Source organism: Protopterus annectens, chromosome 3.part1 (genome assembly GCF_019279795.1).
Source record: "Protopterus annectens isolate FY-2018-M chromosome 3.part1, PAN1.0, whole genome shotgun sequence".
Taxonomy (NCBI): Eukaryota; Metazoa; Chordata; order Ceratodontiformes; family Protopteridae; genus Protopterus; species Protopterus annectens.
The window spans coordinates 1,001,317,034-1,001,344,095 of NC_056732.1; the positions used below are offsets into that span (position 1 = coordinate 1,001,317,034).

The 27,062-nt window shown below is 39.5% G+C and overlaps 1 protein-coding gene across 1 annotated transcript in view; it reads right to left on the reverse strand.

Moving 5' to 3' along the window:
- The window catches only part of PREX2 (phosphatidylinositol-3,4,5-trisphosphate dependent Rac exchange factor 2), a 1,787,099-nt gene that overhangs the window by 1,399,436 nt on the left and 360,601 nt on the right, over positions 1 to 27,062 (reverse strand). Inside the window, exons 10-11 of the mRNA XM_044066265.1 lie at positions 12,131 to 12,275; positions 10,676 to 10,776 (exon numbers count right to left, since the gene is read on the reverse strand). Of these exons, the coding sequence (XP_043922200.1) occupies positions 10,676 to 10,776; positions 12,131 to 12,275 (246 nt within the window). The remainder of the gene's footprint in view (positions 1 to 10,675; positions 10,777 to 12,130; positions 12,276 to 27,062) is intronic.

Genomic DNA, 27,062 nt, shown 5'->3' on the forward strand with positions numbered 1-27,062 from the left:
CATGTCTTCTGGCTTTGTCATTCACAAAACTTTTCCGGCTTTCTCTGCAATAGACCTCAGCCATGCTGACATCAGAATGTGATACATGTACTTCAGACTTGTCAATTTACTTTAATATTTGCTCCTATTTAGCTTGAAATTACTCTGTCTTACTATCCCCGTGGTCAAGTGACATCTACAGACATGCAGGTAGGTGCATGCATGAATGGGTGTGCCTTCTTTGAAGGTTGGACATCGGGCTGGCAACTCGGCACTGTAAAAATTCACTACCAATCATTAGTGGACTTGATTTCTGCTGTGGCGACTCCTAACCAGGAAAAGCCGAAAGACATAAGACTATATCATGTATCAGTTACTTTATGCTCTGATCTCGGACTACGGGATCATTAAGTATGTTGACAACAGCTTACAAGACTTCAATTACTTGTGCAAATAAGCATTTTAAATGCTTCTAGTACTGAGGAAATATCAGACTGAAGTCTAAAGAACCTCATAGTTTCTCATGGAATATTAAATCTAGAGAATTTGCTGAGTTCTTCATCACACTTTATATTCTGGAATCAGTGGTTTGTGAATACTGGATAGAAGGCAACATCTGGCATTGCAGACATCACATATTCACCAGTAAGCAATGGTAGTGTTCTCTCTTCAGCACTTCAAAAGATTTTATGACTTAGTAATTATGCGAATCTTGTCTTGCTTAGCAACAGTAATCTTAATATTCATTAGTTTCACAATCTCTGAGTTCTTCATAAGGACACCTATGCTTTCCATTCAGCTCAGTCCACGTTGTGTTCCATTCCATGGTGCTACTGGTGCTTTCCATGGGAAATGCATTCCTTGTAGCAGGATTTATGTGCATATTTATTTGAATATGATATTCTCCTGCAACCTTTGTAAGCTCTTCCTGAACATGTGACAGACCACATTCTCTGTTTGCGTCCACATTGTTAATGAATTGCACCCTTTTATGTTTCACAGCATTAGGAGAATGAACGCTTCTAAGTAGCATGATTTGAAAGCGTATGTTATACTTATTTACATACTCACATCTCAGTAGTCCTGACACAATGGCCTTAATTGGCCCAATGAATATGTAAAGAAAGTGCATATACAGTTCTGCTTTCTCTACCTATTAACTCCAATGCTTCAGAATTCCTTCAGACAAAATAATGCACTCTGTAATTCTGTTTAATTTAAATTCATGAATTTGTTCATTAATTCTTGCACTTCTCTATTACTGTTTCTAGTGTGCTGTCAGAAATGGTGCAGCAACTCTTTTTTTACATTAATATAGCAACAAACAGCTCATTTCATATTTCTGTTTAACAACACAGATTCTTCTGAACACACATTTTTTTTACATATCTTTGTAATATGACTCTTTTGAATGCAGACTCTACAGAACCGATTAAAAACATGATAGTGCCTCTTCTCATGTTTACAGCCACATCTAGCATACAAAGCTTGAATTCCAAGCATCATAATTGTTATGTACCTTATGGCTTTCTTCTCTCCATTAGTATCACAAAACATTCTCATTTTATTGTTTCTTATTTGACTCACATTTTTATCTCATACACTTCAATTTTTTTCATTTAATTCTTTTACCCCTGTAACTGTGATTTAATTTGTTCTGCAAATATTCACAGCTTCTAGTCAGGTCAGCTCTGCCTCTCTTATTTACAAGCTTCTTATTTGATTTTTCTTTTACCATAGACTATGTTGTTGATTATTAATTATCTGATTATGCAAGTCTCCAAATCCACAGTTCTTGGCTTGATTATTGATATATCAGCTCTTTTGAAGCATTCTAAGTTAACTTTAAAAAGTCTCTTCTACAAGACAATATATACTGGCTAAGTTTGTTCTTTTCCCAGCAAAGTACAGTACCCTTTTTAGGTTGTTGCAAGTACATTTACACTCCAGTGCACCTAAACTGCTCTGTCATTACATAAAGAGTTTCTCCAAAGAAAGATGTCCTCTGAAGCAGGTCTAAGGAGATGGGGTGTCAGAGGAGAAAATTTTGTTGTATTTATCATAACACAAGGAAGAGTGATCTTTTTTGAATGGTTGTAATCCTTTTTCTCTTTCAAGTCAGTTTTAAGGGCCACCAGGAGATGTCTCCCTCTTTCTTTCTTTTGGGTGACTACACCAAATGTGGAAGTTCCTGGGTCTGGTCAAGGAAGGGGATAGTCCTTTGCAATTCTGCTAATCACGCTTCAGCAAAAGCTTTTATAGTCAAATTGTTAATGGACTGTAGGGAAATATCTGTGCTGTGAATGCCCATAATTCAGGCACCTTGTTCTTGGATGTCCATAATGCTTATGGTCTTTATGGCGGGGATAGAGGATATATGATACGAAAAGATGCTCCAGCTGGGGTTAATCCACAAAAATAATAGGAATTTTTGCTGCTTGGTGACACTAATGAGAAGGAGTCATTCATTTCTCACCCAAGGAAAGCAAGTGTCCTGTTTAGAAAGCTGGTAACCAGTGACTACTTAAATTCCCAAAGCGTGCTTTACTTATGATATTACCACTTCTCTGTCTGCCCCCAGAGAGGCTAACACTCAAAGAGTGACTGAAATTGTGTATATAGAGAGAACACTTCTTGGCCTCACCAAGACTGGATTCTTCAAGTTTCTTCCAGTCCCACCTTAATAATGCATGCTACCTCTAACCATGTAACTTACCCTAGAAAAACCCTTTCCATAGCACTACCAATATTTACACAAATTATGTCTGAAAGTGTGGACGTTTTTGTGGTGATCAGATCACAGTACAGGTTTAGTTTCCTATAGCAATCTTTTTTTCCTAATTTTTACATTTTCTTTGTATGCTGATTTTAAAATGCTACATTGATCACCTGAGTGTTGATGTCTGTGCATTTTGATAAATTAACATGTGCTATGAATTGCATGCCATGTCTGTGTCTGCATGTGTTTTCACCTATGGTTTCAGTTTTCTCTTACATCCCAAAGACAAAAAAGTGATTGATAAAGTGATTGATTCACTCATTCATTTGTTTATTCATTCATTTATTTATGTATTTATGCATTTATTTCCATTTGTTCATTGGAATGGTGCACTAGTCCAGGCCATCAAGGCAGTGAATAGAGAATAGAATACAGATCTTAGAGTCAGAATGATAGTCAGGACAGTCATGATTATTCAAGGCAATGTAAAGAAAATACATTTAAATATAATGTGTGCATTTAAAGTGCTGTAAGAAACGTTAACTATAATGTGGCCTAATTAAAATTGGAACGATGGACATGGCAATCCTGTACATTGTCCATGGGTATCATCCTCCCACTGTGGCTTTTTAAAGCTTAAGCAGATTACCTGTAAGTCAATCATCTATGAGATTCTTTAACATCAGCTTGGAATGAGCTAGAAGGCAATGCCTCCTTCTCAACATCAAAACAGATACTGGGATCTATTGTTCCTGACACCAGTATTAATTTAGTGTCAGTTGTTCTATCTACATTACCTATTTTTTCTGGTTCACTTGTTTATGAGTCAGACACATACAGCCCTCTACTTTTTGCTTATAGTTGCTGTATTTTGGCTCAGCAGGAAAATCATGAGGGCTATGTGTTCAATGTTACTTTGAACTTTGGTACACACTACCTTCTTTTTCTTTTTTTTTCTATGTGTTGCTCTCCTTCTTTTGCAGGGTAAATGAGCATCACACTCTCAATTTGTTTATTTTCTTTAGGTTGTTCTCCCTCTGCAATAGATTTATCTAAATGTTTTTCTTTTTTTCTTTTCTTAGTTTTTAGATACCTGTTACTTAGAGTCTTCCCTTATTTCAGGTTTCTGTCCTACATCGACAGAAATGGTGTTAAAACTCTGATTCAGGCACTGCCTCTCTCTCTCTCTCTCTCTCTCTCTCTTTAACTACTTTGGTGGAGTCTTTCTTATTGTTACAGTTCTACTTCTCAGAACCTATCTGTTGCTTAGAATTCTCCATTTATGTGGCTTTCTTATTTAGCTTGACAAAAGTCTTAGAATTCGGCTGAAGTTGTGCATTTTTCATGCTTCATAATTTAATTTCCTTAGAATAAACCCTTTCACAAAGTATTCCCTTCTGTTTAGTTCTGCTAGTCAATTCAACTCCCTGCTTTGCAACATTTTTGTCTGCAATATCTTAGAGTAAGTCCTTTCCTTTGATTGGTTCTGTTCTTGGAAACTGCATTGTCAGGGGCATATCTCTTTAACTCATATAGATTTTCCTATCTTTGTATCCTTAGCCAGATTGTTGTATCTTTAAGGATTTCTAAGACTGTGCCTTAGTCTTTATTGGCTGTATATACTCTAATAAACGTGTCTTGTGATTGTTCCCTCTTCCTGTTTCGAGGTTAGATAGAACCACATCTATAGGCTTATTCATTTGTTGGTTCTCCCACCACTGAAAAGTTGGTTTATCAAAAAAAAGACTTTCTTTACACTGCCTCCATGACTCTTTAAAGTGAGGATATAGTTCCCTGGTATGATTTCAAGTGTTAAATCTGGAATGACAGAAATAGGGCAAATTACCTTCTTAACCCCAGTTTGTATTTCTATAAGAGTAATAGGATTCTTTTTCCTTAGCACTATGGATGCATACTACTACTACTTTGGTAATAATAGTTCTCTTCTTACAGACATACTGCTCCTTTACAAATGTTACCATACTGTTTAAGTGTTTAAGATAAACAGTTATTGAAATTCTCTGACATCAAGTAAAACACTGAATATAATTAACTAGGCAACTGCATAGTAATATAATGCATTCTCAGCCATTGTAGCAGATATTATTAAAAAAAAGCATAATATCACTAGCAATATACTTTTCATAGATTGTAGTTTTTATATCTGTAACAATGTTGTTATTACTAGTAGAAAATCTAGCTATATGACACTTGTTCTTACATATAAAACAAAGTATTTTTACAACCAATACATACTTTTTGTTTGTTATCAATATTTGGCACAGGTTTTCCTACAGATCCAGAGTGCTCAGCTCTATACATAGTTTTATGATAGAACAGTCTGGCTACTAGTGCACTAAAGCCTTTTGAGTCTTCAGGGTCATTTTGAGACACCTATTTTCTTACAGTAGTAGCTAAAGTTTTTTTTAATTTGTTAGTCACTGTCATTTCTATCATTCTGATCTTATTATTCTGACCCTAAGAATCTAACCATAAATGAATAATATGCTAACTGTGACCTTACTGTTTTACTATGAGAAAATGTCCAGCTATGGCATTTTTTCAGTTTTGTCTCTTAGGAAACACCATCTCTGGCAAGTAATGTTTTTTTTTTTTTGTCTTTATCATAATTCTGGTAATCTTTTCCCTCCAAGCACATGAAGGCAGTCAAAGGTTAAAATCCTGGACCAGTCACCTCAGACTCATCCACCCTGTTGGACATAATTCTCAAAGGTATTAAGATACACCTCAAGGTCCTCCTTCTAGGTCAACTTTTTTAACAGTGGTACTTCCCTTGGGATAGACATTGACTTAGCTACTATGACCAGCATTTCAGGTGCAGGCACTATGGTCTGTAATAGCTGTTCTATGATGGTCATCCTGGCACATGTATCAACACCACAGAGAAGTGTCCTCTAAAATATTCACAATACACAACACAAGACTGCCACGCTTCCTTCTTCTCTTTTTTAGGGAAATTGTACTCACATTGGCAGTGACAGGTGTAGTTCCAGGTGTCTGGCATTAATAATTTATGCCACAGTAACCCCAAACAGTCCGTGTGAAAAATTAAGGAAGATGCTACCCACAGTCTGCAGTTATATACAAATGAAATAAAAGTAAGGTTCTTCCAAGTAAAACCAAACTTGTGGTTTAACTGAAAGCATAGCAAGTACCTTTGACTCCGTATTATACTGCTGGGGAACATGATCTGTCTGTAGGTCTCCATGGATTTCTCTGTTAGGAATAATTACCAGTTTTCCAGTTTCTCCCTCTGAGTCTTTGGTCACTGTGGTTCCTTTTCTGTCGTAGAACCACTGCACTGGACCCTAAGACCCTTGAACAAAGGAAAGCACTTTCTGGTTGGGTTTCCTTCAGCCAACTTTTTATGTTTGGGTGGCGCAGTGGTGCAGCAGTTAGTGTTGTCACCTCACAGCAAGATGTTCTTAATTTCAATCCTTGGCTGGAGTGCCTTCTGTGCAGAGTCTGCATGCCCTCCCTGCATTTTAGTGGGTTTCCTCTGAAAGCTCTGGTTTCCACCCACATTTCAGAAGCATTTCTCCCCGTGTCTCCGCTGAAAATGGGCTCTGTCCCAGTCAGACTCTCCCGGCAAATAAATGTTAAATAAATAAATAAACAGATGTTACATTTCCTATCGCAGTAATTAAAGTTGCTCTCACTAATATAGCCAAGTAACTTTCTGTTCTTAAAGAAACAAGTACAACTTAACAGAAACGCTACTCATATAAACAAACATTACTCCACATACAGTGACAGTTTCAGTTATACCGTTTACAAAAAAAAGCATCATTTTCAGACCTTGTGCAGAAATATACAATTACTTACACTGATTTAAGCCCTTTATTTGGTGACATCAAAGATATATATATATATATATATATATATATATATATATATATATATATATATATATATATATATATATATATATATATATACATACACATACATACATACATACACACATAAAAGTATCTACAGACATACATGCAAATGCAGCTATACATATTCTTTTTTAATTATTTTGCTTTGATCCATCTGAATTTACTATACACTGGATTATGTTGTTATAATAATGTGATGAAGCTTTGTCTACAAACAAAAATGTATACCTCCATCAGAGGATCGCTTGTGTTTTTATATTTGTTAAATAAATCAATATTCTTAACTGGCGTGGGATGGTATGTTATCGGCAATTTAGTGTGAATATAGCTGGAATACCATCCGTCTCCACGTAGGAACAGTCTTTAACCTGAAAGACTTTAAATGCCAAGTCAAGCAATAAATGATAGATACAATTAGTTGTGAACAGTTAACTTTCCCAGAAATGGGAAATTTTATTAAATGAGTAAAACTCTTAGGTTAAGATTCACAGACATGGTGTACAAAAAAGCAAACTATGATTCAGTGACAGCACAGTGACATGAATATTAAAAATATATGTTAATATGCACTAACTTTGTTGTTAGTACATGGATGATATACAAAAGAACACCCTCACATGAATAAGATTGCTAACCTAATTCGCACATAAGTATATTGTACATAAGGTCTAACACTGTGACGCAGTGCAGATACAGAGATCACTCAATCATTTAGAAATAAATGGTCTGCCCATGTAGCACCATTAAAAAAGCTACCAGTGTGATACCATATGCAGCACATAGGCCATCACTGAAACACAAGTAATTACTCACAATTTTACCAAAAATGATTGTAAGAAAAAACTTGGTGAATATTCAGAAGATTTTTACAACTGTTTCCTTTAGGGTTAAGGTCTAAGGTCAGTGAATAACCTAACGTATTTGAGCAGGATCCATAAATCATCTCTCTTTCTCTAGTGATTAGGTTGATGTGTGAGAATTTGGAAATGTAATGAACATCGTTTGAAAGGAATGTCCATGTCAGAGTCAAATGTGTAGAATACTGTACTCATTCCTTCACATATCTTTACAAGTGCACATCTGGGGATATTTAGTATCCTAATACCGTGGAACATTTCAGTACAATGTGGAAACAGGGTCTGATTGGCCTGGTAAAAACTGAATATAAGAGATAATTTATGTACAAATGTCTAAAGAAAATAATAAGAAATTAGCGAGTCAAGAAATGTCTATGAGTTATAATTAGAGGACTGGTGTTACACGTAGAGTTGCTGAAGGGTTGATATCATTAGATCTCAAATGGTGAGGCCAGCCTCCCTGTAAAGGTCCAAGACTGTCTCAGCAAGGATGAAAACGTTGTAAACTTATAAAGTTAAACTCTACGCACTTGAGAGACTTGAACCTCAGCACTGAAATAAATAGGACATGCTGGAGGGACAGATTCATAACCCAGAGGCTCCCTTCACTCTGGAATAAAATCCCAGTCCAGGTTAAGCAGAGTCCCTCATTGACTCTCTTCAAGAGGAATCTTGATGAGTGGATGGGAGATCTTAGGTTTACCCCGGGTATCACTTCTGTGTCACTGTTAGACAGAGGCACAGTATACTAACCTTTAAAAAGGGCATAGCAAAATTAATTTAAAATGGGTGGCGAAAGCCAAACACATTCTGGCTAGGCTTATAAATGCCCTAGGGCAGATAGCCTAGTATGAAACTATGAACCTATGAACCTATAATGTCAGTGAATCAGACACAAAGGAGAAGAAAGTCTACAGAAGAAAAAGTCAATGGTAAATGAAATTTAAGCCTTCCAGGGTGATGAAAAAGGAGAACTCACAGCATTATAACAAAATATAAACAGTAAACTATACTACAAAAAGAATGCCCTAGCATAAATGTAACAATTCTCACAACTATTAGCAAATTGTAAGGTGCCCCAGATTCTTGGTATAATGTGTTCACAGTCAGATTTGGACCACATATAAAACGTCTGTTATCTCTAGGGTTTCTTAGCTAACGATTGCTTATGAAACAAGACTAGCATTTCATGTGCTGATCATTGCTTACTGAACTGCATTCCCATCTGGCTAGGTGCACCTTCAGAAAAGGCAATGTACACCAGCTACAAGATATCATTTAGGTCAATTCTTTCTGATGGTGGCTTCGAGAACAGCCTGCAAAAAAGATATGGTTGAAAATTTCAGATGCCAAATCAGGAGTGGCTTCAGAAAGACAATCGTTCTGTGGCAGAAATAAAGCAAACAGTATTTTTTCACAGAGAATGAATCAGTAGCACAGAACTACATGAAACTTCTCTTGCAAGGCAACTTTCACTCCTGTACTGTAAAAACTACTAAAGTATCCTTTAAGCAGTACCAAAAAAAATCAGGTCTGTGGCAACATTATTCCTGCATTTTGTAAATACAGTATCTCCGCCTTTGTGCAGTAAAAAATGATTCTCATTTAAGAATAAATTCCTTATGGCTGAGTCGTTCATATACAATTACTCAGTACTAAACAACTAGTTGGCATGAGGTAACAGGCCATACTTGACTCAAAAATAGATGACCTATGACATGCATTTGAGTATTACAGAAGTTTAAGAAGTTATGCTTTTTTTGATTAAATGAAATTACCCTGAATTACACTGCTTCATTAAAAGCAGAAGACAACCAACGAAGCAAAAAGCAAAACTATTTAACACAAAAGATCTTTACATTTAACTTAGTAATTTTTAATGTAAAATGTTTTCATTAAAGAAAGTAATCATATGCCTGCTATCCTGAATACCAGTCTGAGGTATTATTAGGTTATCACCTGCTCCTCTTTTGTCAGAACTTTAATGTTGTTGTTGTGTCTTTCGGCTTTTCCCGGTTAGGGGTCACCACAGTGGAACTCCGGTCCACTAATGATTGGCAGTAGATTTTTACGTGCCGAGTTGCCAGCTCTGATGCACAACCTTCAATGAAGGTACGCCCATTCACGCATGTCTCCACACAGAAGATGCAATAGCTGAGAATCGAACGGGACAACGTCTTACTGTGAGGTGACAATGCTACCGCAGCACCACCACCGCAGTTTTTGTCAGAACTTTAATATTAGGGGAATTATATACTATGTAAAAACGTAGCAAATGAGTCACATTTCAGGCAAGAAGTATTTTCATTTTCCTTTTTGTTGCAGAAAACTATGATTATGTATCTGAAACACTAATATGATACGAAGTAGAAGAACACACTAACATCTCAAAATAAAGAACCTTTATTTTGGAAATTAAACAGTCAATCGACTGATTGTGAGTATGGGTTATCCCCTAAAATCTCACATTTACCTTTGGCATCTGAGTAGGTAGTAATCCAGTCAGAAAATGCAACTCAAAATATGGTACCAAATCAGTCAGTAAACGTCATGTACAGCACTCACCTTCTAGTAGCTGGACTCATGCTGGTCAAAGAGTACTGACTCAGTGATGGCCAGAAGGACAGCAGGACAGCCCAAGCAGTTAGTCACTGGCCCATTAATGTGTTAATTAAAATAAAGCTAAACCAGCACACTGCAATGGTATAAGCAGTAAAATCATATAAATGTACATGAGGACTAGTGGAGAGTTCCTAATGGGAAGTACCCTCTGTAACATAAGCAATGTACATGGTATTTTACAGCTCATCCAAAACATCTGTAAGCTCTGAGGATTAGCACTGTACATGTGACACAAGGTCTGACAGGTGCTAAGGTGTTGTATAATGTTACATTAAATCATGCTGTATTGCATGTAAAACCATTCATGAACCTACATTTTTGTTCTGCTTTATAGATGCTAAAAGTGATTCTGGGAAAGGAGCAGACCAATTGTTATGTCAATTTAACCAATGTGCATGGCTTGTTTTGCGGGTGCATATGATAAACAACCAAGAATAACATCTGAGAGTTCTAAGCACATTTCTTCATGACAGTACTCTTCAAGCAAGCGACATATATGTTCCTGATAATATCCAAAATGCTCAGCACAAAAGTACATTTATCCCACATGTAGCATATATGGCCACGCTGCAGCAAAGTGCCCACCAACTCACCATGATGGATGATTCCATTTTCCAGAAGAGCCTGGCCGAGGTGAACACCCTCTTCAGGCTTGTGTGTCTCTCCAATCTCCATCAACCAAGCCACAAACTCACTAATGGGAAAGAGAAATACGAAGTAGGTATTTAATAAGTTAAACCTGGTAAAACACTGCATTATATTTAACATCCACAGTGGTGATAATGTTTTATTTTATTTTATTTATTTTACATTTGTTGACCAGGCTAGTCCAACTGGATATATGTCCATTTTCAGTAGAGGCCCAAGGAGAAAAGCTCCAAGACAGATACATACATACAAGAATTTTTAAGGTTACAATAAAACAAACATAAAGCAATTTTTGTACATATACAGCAGTACATTTCATAAAACTATTTACAAAATAAGAACAAGATGTTTACATTTAGTGGTAAGTAACATTTTCAAACTTCACTATTTCATTTGCAATTACAGAATCACAGAAAATGTATTACAGTGGTGGGAGTAAAGTTAAAAAGGATTTAGTGATAGTGATAGATTAGTCAGGGTTAGTACATGAACACAGCCAGTGAGAATTAAGGAAAGTTTTAAGTTTTTGTTAGAAGTGGGACAAGGAAGGAAGGGAAGTGAGTTGACTAGGCAGAAGGTTCCAGTTTTTCCCAGGTGTGTTTGAGAACAGAGAGTCACCTGCCTTGTTATAAGACTTACTGATGCTAACTAGGAGTTTATTTGATGAACGTAAGGTACTGACATTTTTATAGGGGTTAATGAGGTCTATGAGTACTGGAGTGTTATTAGGCTGGTTAAGGATTTTGTGGGCAATGCTAAGTTGGTTGAATTAAAGCTGATTTTGTAATTCAAGCCATCCTAGCTGCTTTAGATTCTGACAGTGGTGGGTTCTGAAAGGATGTAACACAGTGTTACTGTACTTTAAAGTTCCACGAGTGAAAGCATGGCTGTGTCATGTGACAAAAAGCACTTAACCTAATGAAGAAGTATGGGAACAACTCTCGTTTTGCCCCTGTCAGAAGAAACAATAATAGTCATCAATTTAATGTCCAGACATAAAAAACAGCCACCGGCATTTTGTTTTTTATTGACACTAGGATGCTAACAAAACAATAATATAAAGAAATATGAGAAGAGTAATTTTTCTTGAGGAAGCCACTGAAGACCAAATCTTATAAAATATGAAATATCAGAACTAACAAAATCAGTCAGAAGTATTAACAACCTAAAACAATACATATCACAACAGAATGCAGTATGACACAATATAACAATACAAACTGCTATGTAAGAATGCAGCTGTACTGGCTGAAACACTGTATCAGTTTTCTCCAGCAGCTGCTCTTCTGTTAAAATCATGAATCTCATAGGCGTGAGGTATATGAAGGTAATGGAAGCTCCTAGTCAATAAAGTCAAGATGAGCTAAGTAAGTGACATAATTATGAAGACTGTAAATTACCTGCCAACAAAGCATTTAGGAAATGTGGTCAGTTTCCTTTTCCTGTCTTTGATAAGGTTTCCATGCTCACACATCATGCGATAGAGTTTTTCTCCATTTTCAGAGATCATCACCCAGGTGTCCTGCTCCACACCTAACCTTAAACCTGTAAAAAAAATAAAACCTAGTTAAAAAAGTAAATTCTGACTGCTCAAGAGCATAACAAAAAACAGCAATGCCACACAGACAACTACATGTAAGCTGAAACTGAGACATTTCCAAGCCATACTAACTGCAGCATAAAACATGAAGTGCAAATACATGGTAAAACTCATGCCTTCTAGATATGATAAAATGCCACCACACACTTTTAACACAAGGCCAAATATAGATCTATTCAACATTATCCATAACATCTAGCAGGAAAAGCACTCACATGCATTTCAACTTAAACAGATACACATGAAACTGGAGCAGAAATAAAGGATAAAATACTGAAAACTATCCAGATACTATTTGGTGAATTTAGAAATACACAAAGTGAAAAAAGAGGGAGGGGTTTACTCTAAAGTGACATCAGGGAGCAGGAAAAGCTAGTTAGCCTATCACAGGAGTAGTGAGGAGAGCAGGGGTGCATTAAGCAAGAGAGAGAGAGAGACAGAGAAGGCAAAGAAAGAAGAGCTAGCAAGAAAGAAAGGATTTAAACTAAATCCAGAAATAAATGATGTGAAAATAATCTAGTGGTTGCAAGGTAGTATGAGAAAAGATGGATCGTACAGTGCAAACTTACAGTACTCAAAGGAAGAGGAACAGTAAATAACAGAAATAAGAGTGACACAGTCAGACAGCTCAACTGCCTGGCTGAGAAATGTAAGATGTTGTGTAAGTTAAGTCTGGGAGTACTATGCTGGTAACATAGGATCTTAGGATAATAGGAAGTTACTAGACTATTGGCCCTGAGGCCCTTATAAGCCTAGCCAAGAGTTTAGCCCATGCATAGACAAATCAGCACCCGATGTCCCTGTCCAGTAGGGGCACGGGTGGAATCCCATGGATGTATTTTCTATTTCCCATCCAGTTACCCAGGTTTCTCTTAAAAAGGGGTAAAGAGGTACTCTGCTTGACGTGTAGAGGGAGTCTATTCCATAGATGGGGGAGTCTCTGGGACACAAATCTGTCCCACCAACAAGTCCTATTGATGTCACAGACCAGGTTGAGGCCGCGTGTGTGGGTTATTTGGGTGTTATTTATAGCACTTTGTGTACTGTGCATTTTTCTAGCTAGTTTCACTGTGTGTGAGGTATTAACTGGAAATTGTCCACTTTTATTAAGCATCTGTTGGGTTGTTTGTTTCTGATAACTTGTTGCAGTTAAACTCTTTTTTCTAGAGGCTCCTTTAGCTGTTTAAAACTTTCATTTAAAGGCTCACTGCTGCTTTTCAGCTGTGAGAAACATTTCTGCAGTTTTTTTCCCACCCTCTCTCCCTGTTGGTATAGTGTTTTTATAGTTGGTGGCTTTGCAGTTGCCCGCCCCTAGTGTAAATTTGATCTGGGACCCTCCTCCCAGTCTAGTGTCATTACCTCATTCTGCCCAGTACAGGGAGAACATTTGAGAAGGCCAATCAGCTTAGTTTCTGCTACTCCTTTCTCTCTTTCCACTAAAAAAAAAAAAAAATTTTTTTCTAAGCTTGTTTCCTTCCTTTCCTATGGGTAGTCTAGCCTGGATATGGATTTTCTGTGTCCAGGACTATTTGTAGGTTTCTAGGCCCCCAAGCTTTTCTGTGTTGGAGGGGAAGCCTTCTAGCTTAATTTTGTTTCTTAGAACTAGACAGTTTTTTGTTTCAGCATTTGTTCAGAACATATTGTAAGCACTACATAAGCTAAAAATTACTACAGCACTCAACTTTCCTCACTGTCTAGAGGAAAACAGTTTCTAGTACTTAACAAATAAGCACCTATCTAGGCATGTCTAAGGGTCAGCCCCTGGTGTTTTATCCTGTCTACCTGATGAATCTGGGCATCTTGGGGCAATGCAGCAATTGCCTCATGTACACAGACAACCCTCTCCTCCTACCACCCAACACTACAACCTGTGAGAGATGCACTTATATAGCCAAACTGGAAGCAAAGCTCTCTTCACCCAAGACTGGACTAGACAGTCAAGAGGAGAAGGTAAACGCTTGCACCACACCACACTCAGCACATAGTCCCTCAAAACCTACACCACCAAAACACACACACAGAAACACAAAACACACACCTACATTCGCGGAGGCTCTCAGTAAGAACCTGCCCAAGCAACAGGGACCTCCAAAGCAAAAACACAAGCAACCTCCACCCCCCAACACAAACCAAATGACACATAGCCCACAAACTCAGTGTGCCACTCAACCACAGCCCATAAGTCATAACAACGTACCCAACACTCTAGCCATAGATGACTCTATTGTCAGGCACACTGATGTTCCACTCACCAGGCTAAACAAGGAGAAAGTTACTGTCAGCTGCCTGTCAGGTGCCAGGATCTACCACATAACGCATGCAATCAGGTCACTCCACAAGTACAAATATGACTCTGTCATTGTCCATGTTGGTGTGAATGACCTGAGATGTACCTCCTTGGACTACATGAAAAGGGACATGGAGGAGCTGTCTGATCTTGTAGCCCAGGCAGGTATGACCCTAGCCCTGAGTAGCATCCTGCCATCACCCAGAATGATACCACAGTACAAGGACAAAATGATTGACTTCAACAATTGGCTAAGCTTCTGGTGTCATTCTAAGGGCATCCAGTATCTGTCTGCCTGGGAAGACATGATCGACAAGCCACGATGCTTTGCCAGAGATGGCCTGCACCTGTCACCCCTGGGATTCCGGATACTGCCTAAGGTTCTAGCCACCCCTATAGTGCCTTTTTTAGGCAAGGTTCAAATGACAAATTCACCACCCTAACAGGTACAGGCAAGAAGAATCTGAGGGTATTGCTACTCAATGCTAGAAGTCTAAACCTCAAAATGCACTCTCTCAAGGCACTCCTTAAAATGGAGAACATCGACATCTGTGCAGTGACAGAGACCTGGTTCAAGGCTCCAGAGAGTACCCCTGCATTACCAGGCTATAATTCATACCACACCTTTCGGCCACCTAACCTGGACTGAAACACTAAAGGCTGAGGCGTGTCCATATTCATTAAGGATATCCACACCTCCAGTCTAGTTGCTCAGCATAATGCATCCGAGATTATCCAAGTGCAAGTAACTCTGAGCAAGACCGCAATCCAAATTGTAGCTTGCTACAGATCCCCCACCATGTCCCAGGATTCCCACTCCTCATTTCTTAATACACTGGAAAATATTAGGGTACAACCTAACACCCTAATAATGGGCGATTTCAACTACCCTACCATTAACTGGGAAAACTACTCATGTACTAACTCTTGTACTCAACGTTTTCTGGAATTTATAAATTCCAATGCCATAGATCAACTTATCCACACCCCCACCAGGGGCAGCAATATCCTAGACCTGGTTATTACCAACATGGGCAACTGGTGCTCCACACCAGAGGTCAGTTCCTCGTTGGTCAGATCCGACCATAAGCTAATCACCCTAGACATCCACATCCTTCCCCCACCCCCCATTAGGGAAACCACAGTAAAAAATTTCTCCAAAGCCAACTTCATGCTTCTTAAGACAGAAGTGGCAAACTTCACGACACCCATGCTGACAGACAATAGAGGTATGACTGCTGAATCCTACACAAATGCACTTTATAAGTACTTACATGAGTGCATGGATTGTGCAATCCCTAACAGAACCAAGATGCTATCCTCCAAAAAAAGGAAGCCAATCTGGTGGTCCCCTGCCATAAACAAACTCTACAACAGAAGAAAGAAACTGTTGCAAAAAAGAGTAAAATCCCATGATTGGAGAAACTCCCTGGTCAGCTTCAGTAAGAAGCTGAGATCCCTCATAAAATCCTCCAAAGCTAGTTATGAAAACAAAATCGCCACTGACTCTAATCAGCTATGTCAAGAATCTCAATGGCAACACTCAGATCTGCTCTGTTACAGCACAATGGCACTAAATATACAGAACCAATGGATATTGCCAACATCCTGGCAGATAGGTTCAGTGCTAACTTTACCCCTCTGTCATCCCCTAAAGGGCCCATCTCTATACCAGAAGAATGCAAAGTTCCTGTAATCACGGCTGCATAGTGTAACAAAACACACTACCCAAAGCCAAGAACACAGCATCCATGGGACCTGACAACATCCCAGGCTGTGTTCTACATGAACTACAGAATGAACTGGCACCCCACCTAAGTACCATGTTCAATCATAGTCTCCCCTCACGCTATGTGCCCACTGAATGGCGCACAGCGACAGTTATCCCACTCCACAAAGGGGAGCCACCACAGACCCTGGAAACTACCGCCCCATTAGCCTAACGAGCCTGGTCTGCAAGGCTATGGAGCGTATCATCATGGAACTTATAAACAATGACATTGGTAATCTCCAAACTCAGGACCCCATCCAGTTCGGGTTTGTAAAAGGCAGATCCTGTCTCCTAAACTTGATAGACTTCTTTGAAGCAGTCACCAAAGCCGTAGATGAGGGTAAGGTGGTTCACACAGCCTATCTAGATCTCGCCAATGCTTTTGACACCATCCCCCACTCTGGAATTATAGATAAACTCACTAAACTATGTATAAATCCCTATGTCACAAGATGGGTTGCCAACTGGCTCACTGACAGAACCCACACTGTGAAAGTAGCAGACTCCAAATCCAGCTTCAGACCAGTGACAAGTGGAGTACCACAGGGTTCAGTCCTGGGTCCTCTCATGTTTGGTATCTACTTCTCTGAAGTACAGGCCAACACAGAAGGTCTTTGGCTAACGAAGTTCGCAGATGATTGCAAACTAGGAGCCACAATCAAAACTCCAAAAGATGTGGACATCCTACAAAAGGGCCTTGCTGAGACAGATGCCTGGTATCAAAGCCATGGTCTCAAGCTCAATGCTAAAAAGTGCATTGTCATTCCTTTTGGTAAAAACTCAGTACCCATGAACTACCACATAGGTGGTAGTCTACTTAATACCGTAAGTGTGATAAGAGACCTTGGGACACAGCTGGACAGTAGTCTCTCCTTTGATAATCACATTGCCATAGTAGTCAGGAAATCCTCCTACGTGGCACACCTCATCACAAAAGATTTCTCATCCAGGAAAAAAGAGGTCAATGTTCCCCTCTACTCGTCACTCATTAGACCCATTATAGAGTACAATGCCCCTTTTGGTATGTACCTCACAAGACATCTACAACAACTGGAAAGGCCACAGAAATACCTCACAAAGAGGATTACCGGCCTCAAAGAGATGCCCTATGCAGACCGTCTCAAAAAACTGCAGCTTTACTCCGTTGCATATTGTCTACTCAGAGGCAATCTCTGCCTAACACACAAAGCTATGTCAAACCCAGAGCTTTTAGACATGCTCCACTTAAAGAAATCCCAATCCCTAAGAGCTACACGCTCTAGGGACCTAAACCTCATCACCACAATAAACAGAACACGCTGGAGGGATAGATTCCTGTCCCAGAGACTTCCCATACTCTGGAACCAACTTCCTATCTATATCAAACAAAGCTCATTAGCACTCTTCAAGAAAAATCTTAATGATTGGATGGGAGATAGGAAATTCACCCCGGGGATCACTTCTGTGGCTCTGCTCGACAGTGGCACAGGAAAATAATTGTCTTGGGTGGCGAAAGCCAGAGTACCTTTGGCTAGGCTTATATAGGCCCTAGGGCCAATAGCCTAGTACCTACCTATGAACCTATGAACCTATGAACTTGACTTGCGGATATGCAGCAGTCCTATCAAGGCAGGATCTGAGATCGCCTTGTATGCCAGACAAAGGTCACCTCTAAGGAGTCTGTATGAAACAGAGTAGAGGGATAGGGCTTTTATCCTATCTGTATAAGGTAGATTTATGAGGCCCTGGAATCTCCTGGTGAGGAACCTCTGTGGTATCTCCAGCTGCTGAATGTGCTTTGCGAGGTACACGCTGAATGGGGTGTTGTACTCAATAATGGGACTTATAAGGGAAGAATACAGGGATGGTGGTCAAAAGTCAGGTTGCTGTCAATCTGGGTGCCCAAATCCCTCACGACTGACTGCATGCTTAGGACGTTGTTATTAATGTGATAATTTATGAGGACATCACTCTCCCCCAAAGTGGATGATGATGCATTTTTTGTATTCAGCTTGAGGCCATGTTTCTGGCACCAGTCATTTGTTCGGGTGAGACCCTCTTGGAGGATGTCCACGTCACTAGGGGAATTGATGACAGCTCCCAGCTTGCAGTCATCTACAAACTTGCTCAGCCATAGCCCACTGGTTTTGACCTGCACCTCAAAAAAGTATATCCCAAATAACAAAGGCCCCAAGACCAAACCCTGGGGTACGCCACTCGAAATGAGTCTACTGCTTGAGGTGGCTTCCCCTATTTTGACTAGGTGGGTTCTTTCAGTGAGCCAGTTAGCTACCCATCTGGTAACATATGGATTTATGTCTAGTTAAGAGAGTATATCTATTATGCCCGAGTGGGGAATAGTGTTGAAGGCATTGACCAGGTCTGCACTGCTTTCCCCTCATCCAGGGCTTTGGTGACTGTCTCAAAAAAGTCGACCAAATTTAACAGACATGACCCCTTGATGATGCCAAACTGTGCTGGATCGAGTGTTTGGAGGTTGCCAATGTCCTTGTTAATGAGGTCCATGATAATCCGCTCTATAGCCTTGCAGATCAGACTAGTTAGGCTGATGGGTCTATAATTTCCCGGATCGGTGGATGCTCCACCTTTGTGTAAAGGGATGACAGAGGCTGTCCTCCACTCAGCTGAGACAAAGCCGGCACTCAGGTTTTGATTGAATAGGGTGCCTAATGGTGCTGCAAGTTCCTGCCTGAGTTCATGTAGGACACAGCCTGGGATGTTATCAGGCCCCATGGAGGCTGTATTTTTTGGTTTTGACAGAGCAGTGATGACCCGATCCCTAGATATAAGGGGAAGGGGGCAGGTAGTGGGAATGTCCTGATTTACTAATGGGGGGGGGGCAGAGGGGTGAAATGTTTGCTGAATCTGTCAGCCAGCAAGTTTGCTATATCCATGGCATTTGTATATGTGGTGTCCTTGACCACCAGTTCTGAACAGGTCTGGGTGCTACCTTTGATATGAATGGATTGAAATAAGATGTTTTATAAATTATGTCTGGGAGTACTATGTCGGTAACATGCAGTGATGTAAAATGTTGCATAAGTTATGCCTGGGAGCACTATGCCAGTAACATACAGTGATGTAAGATGCCATATAAGTTTAGTCTGGGAGCATTATGCTGGTAACATGCAGTGATGTAAGACATTGTATAATTTATGTCTGGGAGAGCTATGCTGGTAACATGCAGTGATGTAAGACGTCATATAAGTTATGTCTGGGAGTACTATGTAGGTAACATGCAGTGATATAAGATGTATGTTATGTCTGGGAGCACTATGCTGGTAACATGCAGTGATGTAAGACATCATATAAGTTATGGCTGGGCGTACTATGTAGGTAACATGCAGTGATGTAAGACGTTGTATAAGTTATGTCTGGGACTGCTATGCTGGTAACATGCAGTGATGTAAGATGTCATATAAGTTATGTCTGGGAGTACTATGTAGGTAGCATGCAGTGATGTAAGACGTTGTATAGGTTATGTCTGTGAGCACTATGCTGGTAACATGCAGTGATGTAAAATGTTTTATAAGTTAAATCTGGGAGCACTATGCTGGTAACATGCAGTGATATAAGACACTGTATAAGTTAATTCTGGGAGCACTATGCTGGTAACATGCAATGATCTAAGACATCATATAGGTTACATCTGGGAGCGCTATGCTGGTAACATGCAGTGATGTAAGACGTCATATAAGTCACATCTGGGAGCACTATGCTGGTAACATGCAGTGATGTAAGACGTTGAATAAGTTATGTTTTGGAGCCCTATGCTGGTAACATGCAGTGATGCAAGATGTCATATAAGTTATGTCTTGGAGTACTATGTAGGTAACATGCAGTGATGTCAGATGTTGTATAAGTTATGTCTGGGAGTACTATGTTGGTAACATGCAGTGATGTAAGACATTGTATAAGCTAAGTTTGGGACCACTATGTTGGTAACATGCTGTGATGTAAGACGTTGCATATGTTAAGTTTGGGAGTACTATGTTGGTAACATGCAGTGATATAAGATTTTGTATAAGTTACATCTGGGAGCTCTATGTTGGTAACATGCAGTGATGTAAGACATTGTATAACTTATGTCTGAGAGCTCTATGCTGGTAAAATGCAGTGATATAAGGTATTGCAAAAGTTACATCTGGGAGCACTACGTTGGTAACATGCAGTGATATAAGACGTTGTAGAAGCTAAGTTTGGGACTGCTATGTTGGTAACATGCAGTGGTGTAGGATGTTGTATAAGTTATATCTGGGAGTATTTGTTGGTAACATGCAGTGGCGTAAAGCTTTGTATAAGCTAAGTTTGTGAGCTCTATGCTGGTAAAAAGCAGTGATGTAAGATATTGTATAAGTTACATCTGGGAGCACTATGTTGATAACATGCAGTGATGTCAGATGTTGTATATGTTAATTCTAAGAGCACTATGCTGGTAACAACCAGTGATATAACATGTTGTATAAGTTATGTCTGGGAGTAATATGCTGGTAACATGCAGTAATGTAAGATGTTGTATAAGCTAATTTTGGGAGCACTATGTTGGAAACATGCAGTGATGTAAGACGTTGCATAAGCTAAGTTTGGGAGCACTATGTTGGTAACATGCAGTGATGTAAGATATTGTATAAGTTACATCTGGGAGCACTATGTTGGTAACATGCAGTGATATAAGATGTGTAAGCTAAGTTTGGGAGTGCTATGTTGGTAACATGCAGTAATGTAAGATATTGTATAAGTTACATCTGGGAGCACTATGTTGGTAACATGCAGTGATATAAGACGTTGTATAAGCTAAGTTTGTGGGTGCTATGTTGGTAACATGCAGTGATGTAAGATATTGTATAAGTTACATCTGGGAGCACTATGTTGGTAAAATGCAGTGACATAAGATATTATATAAATTACATCTGGGAGCACTAAACATGCAGTGATATAAGACATTGTATAAGCTAAGTTTGAGAGTGCTATGTTGGTAACATGCAGTGATGTAAGATATTGTATAAGTTACATCTGGGAGCACTATGTTGGTAACATGCAGTGATATAAGACATTGTATAAGCTATGTTTGGGAGTGCTATGTTGATAACATGCAGTGATGTAGGATGTTGTATAAGTTATGTCTGAGAGCACTGTGTTGGTAACAAGCAGTGACGTAAGACGTATAAGCTAAGTCTGTGAGCTCTATGCTGGCAAAATGCAGTAATGTAAGATATTGTATAAGTTACATCTGGGAGCACTATGTTGATAACATGCAGTGATGTCAGATGTGGCATACGTTAATTCTAAGAGCACTATGCTGGTAACAACCAGTGATATAACATGTTGCATAAGTTATGTCTGAGAGTAATATGCCGGTAACATGCAGTGATGTAAAACGTTGTACAAGCTAAGTTTGGGGGCACTATGTTGGCAACATAGGTTCATAGGTAGGTACTAGGCTATCGGCCCTGGGGCCTATACAAGTCCAGCCAAAAAGGTACCCTGGCTTTTGCCACCCAAGAAAATTTTTTTCCTGTGCCACTGTCGAGCACAGCCACAGAGGTGATCCCCGGGGTGAATTTCCTTTTTCCCATCCAGTCATCAAGATTTTTCTTGAAGAGTGCTAATGAGGAGCATTGTTTGATATAGATAGGTAGTTTATTCCAAAGTATGGGAAGTCTCTGGGACAGGAATTTATCCCTCCAGCATGTTCTGTTTATTGTGGTGAGAAGGTTTAGGTCCCTAGAGCATGTAGCTCGGAGGGATTGGGATTTCTTTAAGTGGAGCATGTCCAACAGCTCTGGGTTTGACATAGCTTTGTATGTTAGGCAGAGATCACCTCTGAGCAGGCGATATGCAACGGAGTAAAGTTTAAGTTCTTTGAGACGCTCTGCTTAGGGCATCTATCTGAGGCCGGTAATCCTCTTTCTGAGATATTTCTGCTGCCTTTCCAGTTGTTGGAGATGTCTTGTGAGGTACATACCAAAAGGTGCGTTGTACTCTATAATGGGTCTAATGAGTGATGAGTAGAAAGGAACAATGACCTCTTTTTTTCTGGATGAGAAACCTTTTGTGATGAGGTGTGCCACATAGAAGGATTTCCTGACTACTGTGGCGATGTGATTATCAAAGGAGAGACTACTGTCCACCTGTGTCCCAAGGATTCTTATCACATTTTCGGTGTTAAGTATACTACCACCTATGTTGTAGTTCATGGGTACAGAGTTTTTACCAAAGGGGATGACAATGCACTTTTTGGCATTGAGCTTGAGGCCATGACTTTGACACCAGGCATCTGTCTCAGTGAGGCCCTTTTGTAGGATGTCCACATCATTAGGAGTTTCAGTTATGGCTCCTAGTTTGCAGTCATCTACGAACTTCATTAGCCAAAGGCCTTCTGTGTTAGCCTGTACTTCAGAGAAGTAGATACCAAACAGGAGAGGACCCAGGACTGAACCCTGTGGTACTCCACTTGTCACTGGTCTGAAGTCGGATTTGGAGTCTGCTACTTTCACAGTGCATTCTGTCAGTGAGCCAGTTGGTAACCCATCTTGTTTAGTGAGTTTATCTATAATTCCAGTGTGGGGAATGGTGTCAAAAGCCTTGGCAAGATCTAGATAGGCTGTGTGAACCACCTTACCCTTGTCTACGGCTTTGGTGACTGCTTCAAAGAAATCTATCAGGTTTAGGAGACATGATCTGCCTTTTACAAACCCGAACTGGGTGGGGTCCAGAGTGTGGAGATTACCAATGTCTTTGTTTATAAGTTCCATGATGATACGTTCCATGACCTTGCAGACCAGGCTCATCAGGCTAATGGGGCGGTAGTTCCCGGGGTCCGTGGTGGCTCCCCCCTTGTGGAGTGAGATAACCGTCGCTGTGTGCCATTCAGCAGGCACAAAGCCTAAGGTGAGGCTATGACTGAACATGGTACTTAGGTGGGGTGCCAGTTCGTTCTGTAGTTCATGTAGAACGCAGCCTGGGATGTTGTCTGGTCCCATGGATGCTGTGTTCTTGGCTTTGGAGAGTGTGGTTTTTACCTGTGCAACCGTGATTACAGGAACTTTGCATTCTTCCGGTATAGAGATGGGCTCTTTAGGGGGTGAGAGGGGGGTAAAGTTAGCACTGAACCTATCTGCCAGGATGTTGGCAATATCAGTTGGGTCTGTATATTTAGTGCCATTGTGCTGTAACTCAAAGCAGATCTGAGTGTTGCCATTGAGATTCTTGACATAGCTATAGAATGCTTTGTGGATGTCTCTAGAATCAGTGGTGATTTTGTTTTCGTAACTAGCTTTGGAGGATTTTATCAGGGATCGCAGCTTCTTAATGAGGCTTACCAGGGAGCTCCTCCACTCAAGGGATTTTACTCTCTTTTGCAACAGTTTCTTCCTTCTGTTGTACAGTTTGTTTATGGCTGGGGACCACCAGATTGGCTTCCTTTTTTTGGAGGATAGCGTCTTGGTTCTGTTTGGGATAGCACGATCCATGCACTCATGTAAGTGCTTATAAAGTGCAATTGTGTAGGATTCAGTAGTTGTAACTGTATCGTCCATCTGCATGGGTGTCATGAAGTTCACCACTTCTGTATTAAGAAACATGAAGTTGGCTTTGGAGAAATTTTTTACCATGGTTTCCTTAATGGGGGGGTGGGGGCAGGATGTGGATATCTAGGGTAATTAGCTTATGGTCGGATCGGACCAATGAGGTGTTGACTTCAGGTGTGGAACACCGGTCACTCATGTTGGTAATGACTAGATCTTGGATATTGTTGCCCCTGGTAGGGGTGTGGATAAATTGATCCAGGGCATTGGAGCTTATGAATTCCAGAAAACGTTGAGCGATATAACATGCAGTGATGTAAGACATTGCATAAGCTAAGTTTGGGAGCACTATGTTGGTAACATGCAGTGATGTAAGATATTGTATAAGTTATGTCTGGGAGTACTATGTTGGTAACATGCAGTGATGTAAGATATTGTATAAGTTACATCTGGGAGCTCTATGCTGGTAAAATGCAGTAATATAAGATATTATATAACTTACATCTGGGAGCACTATGTTGGTAACATGCAGTGATACAAGACGTTGTATAAGCTAAGCTTGGGAGTGCTATGTTGGTAATATGCAGTGATGTAAGATGTATAAGTTATGTCTGAGAGTATTTGTTGGTAACATCCAGTGGCGTAAAACGTGGTATAAGCTACGTTTGTGAGCTCTATGCTGGTAAAATGCAGTAATGTAAGATATTGTATAAGTTACATCTGGGAGAACTATGTTGATAACATGCATTGATGTCAGATGTTGTATATGTTAATTCTAAGAGCACTATGCTGGTAACAACCAGTGATATAACATGTTGCATAAGTTATGTCTGCGAGTAATATGCTGGTAATATGATGTGATGTAAGACGTTGTATAAGCTAAGTTTGGGAGTGCTATGTTGGTAACATGCAGTGATGTAAGATGTTGTATAAGTTATGTCTGGGAGTACTATGCTGGTAACATGTGGTGACGTAAGATGTTGTATAAGCTAAGTTTGGGATGGCTATGTTGGTAACATGCAGTGATCTAAGATGTTGTATAAGCTAAGTTTGGGAGTGCTATGTTGGTAACATGCAGTGATGTAAGATATTGTAAAAGTTACATCTGGGAGCACTATGTTGGTAACATGCAGTGATGTCAGATGCTGTATACGTTAATTCTAAGGGCACTATGCTGGTAACAACCAGTGACATAACATGTTACATAAGTTATGTCTGGGAGTAATATGCTAGTAACATGCAGTGATGTAAGACATTGTATAAGCTAAGTTTGGGAGCACTATGTTGGCAACATGCAGTGATTAAGACGTTGCATAAGCTACGTTTGGGAGCAATATGTTGGTAACATATTTAAGTCTTGTGGATCACCTTCTAAGAGAAGCAAACCTTAGTGCAGTGGAAGACATTGAAGGCTAGCAGAGACTTTGAGTGGAGACACAAGTGAAACTTGCAGACTAACCGCTCAGTGAGACACTTTAATTAACAGACTACTTTAACAGGGTTGATATCCTTCCTCACTTTCCTAATTTATGTCTAGATGCACATAATGTGAGTAAAGTAACCACACAGTGATTGACTGGGACCAGTGAAAAATCATTTTTTTGCTGGATCAGTCGTTCAACAGTGAAGGGTGGTGGGAAATGCAAAGTAGCCTGTACATTAAGGAAGGTACTGGGAAAGATGGACAACAGCATGAAATCCAGGCCGCTATCATCTACTGCAATGCAACTTTAAAAAATGTTGATATCAGGTTGGAAAAACACTAAATCACTGGGGTTATCAGCAAAGAGAAGTTTGTTTAGTGTTTACAAAGGAAAGGATAAGGAGTTAGGGATCCAACTAGCAGAAGTATCTGGAAATATTTGTGTGATCCAGTCATTTACTGAAAAAAAACTTGATCTGAAGGAAAATGCTAAACTAATGCAAACTGAGATACATCTAAAGTCTGTCAGTTAGCAGGGAGGACTATGGCTATGGGCCGTTAGCACAATTCTTCCTGTGGACCAGGATTTGAGTCCCTTACCATTCATTTACCTACTGGGTGACCAAAAGCAAGTAACTTAACTAGACAATGTGCATCAAGGAAAATTGGGCTCATTAATGACCTGGATTGCGTGCCAGGTAACCTATGAACATAGTGTGACTCCATCTATTAATCCTTCAGGACCATGAGGGAGCAGTAGGATCACTAATCACTACTGGAAGTGAGGTGCACAGAAGATGGTATCGGGGAGTAATAATGAGGATGGAGACTGACAGCCTATCAGTTTGATTCTGGTTTTCAGGGAAATCCTGGGGTCTCTTCTGAGAGAAAGATCTGTGGAGTATCTAAAAGCAATTGTGAGTGTATCATTAGTAGGGGAGATCGTACCAGATGAAGGTAATGGATATAAAAATGCACAAACAATAGTTAACCAGAAAGTGATTGTGGATATGGCCTGTTTGAGTAATGCATTTCATACCATATTAATCAAAATTTAATAAACAAAATTAAACAAACTTGGAGTGGACAGCATGTGTAAAATGTTGCTTGAGCAGCAGGTCAGAGAGTTTAAAAGTAAATAAATTTGAAGAATATGACAGTCAATGTAGTAACACAGAGTTACAACTGAGCTCAGTGTTTTTATAAGTAATATTGCTGAACTTCTTAATGGAAAGTTATATATTTGTTCACAATGTACAGAGACCTCTAACAAGGATGTTAGACAAGAACGAAAGAAATGAATAAGGGGCTTGGGATGGCTGGACTACGATCAGAAACAAAACTCTAAGAAAAGAGTATATAGCTGGATGGGTAGTTATTGCAATGAGTGCTGCCAAAAATACAACTAAAGTCAAATCAGATGACTTAAAATAAAAGCAACTAAAAAACAGCCATTTAACACAGAACTTTGGTGCATGCTACTAATAAACTGTATAAATGAAAAAGATATTATACAAAAAGTAACTTTCTTAATAGAAAGTAAACCATAAAATAACATGTGTGAGGCAACCAATCTTGCCCCAAAGATTTCCTTAGGACAAAAAAAAAAATACTAAAAGTATATAATTTATATAGCATATAAATATGTGCATGTACTATTAGTAAGAAATATTAAAAAAATGGAACAAAAGACCTTTATAGCTTATAGCAATAAATGAAATAATG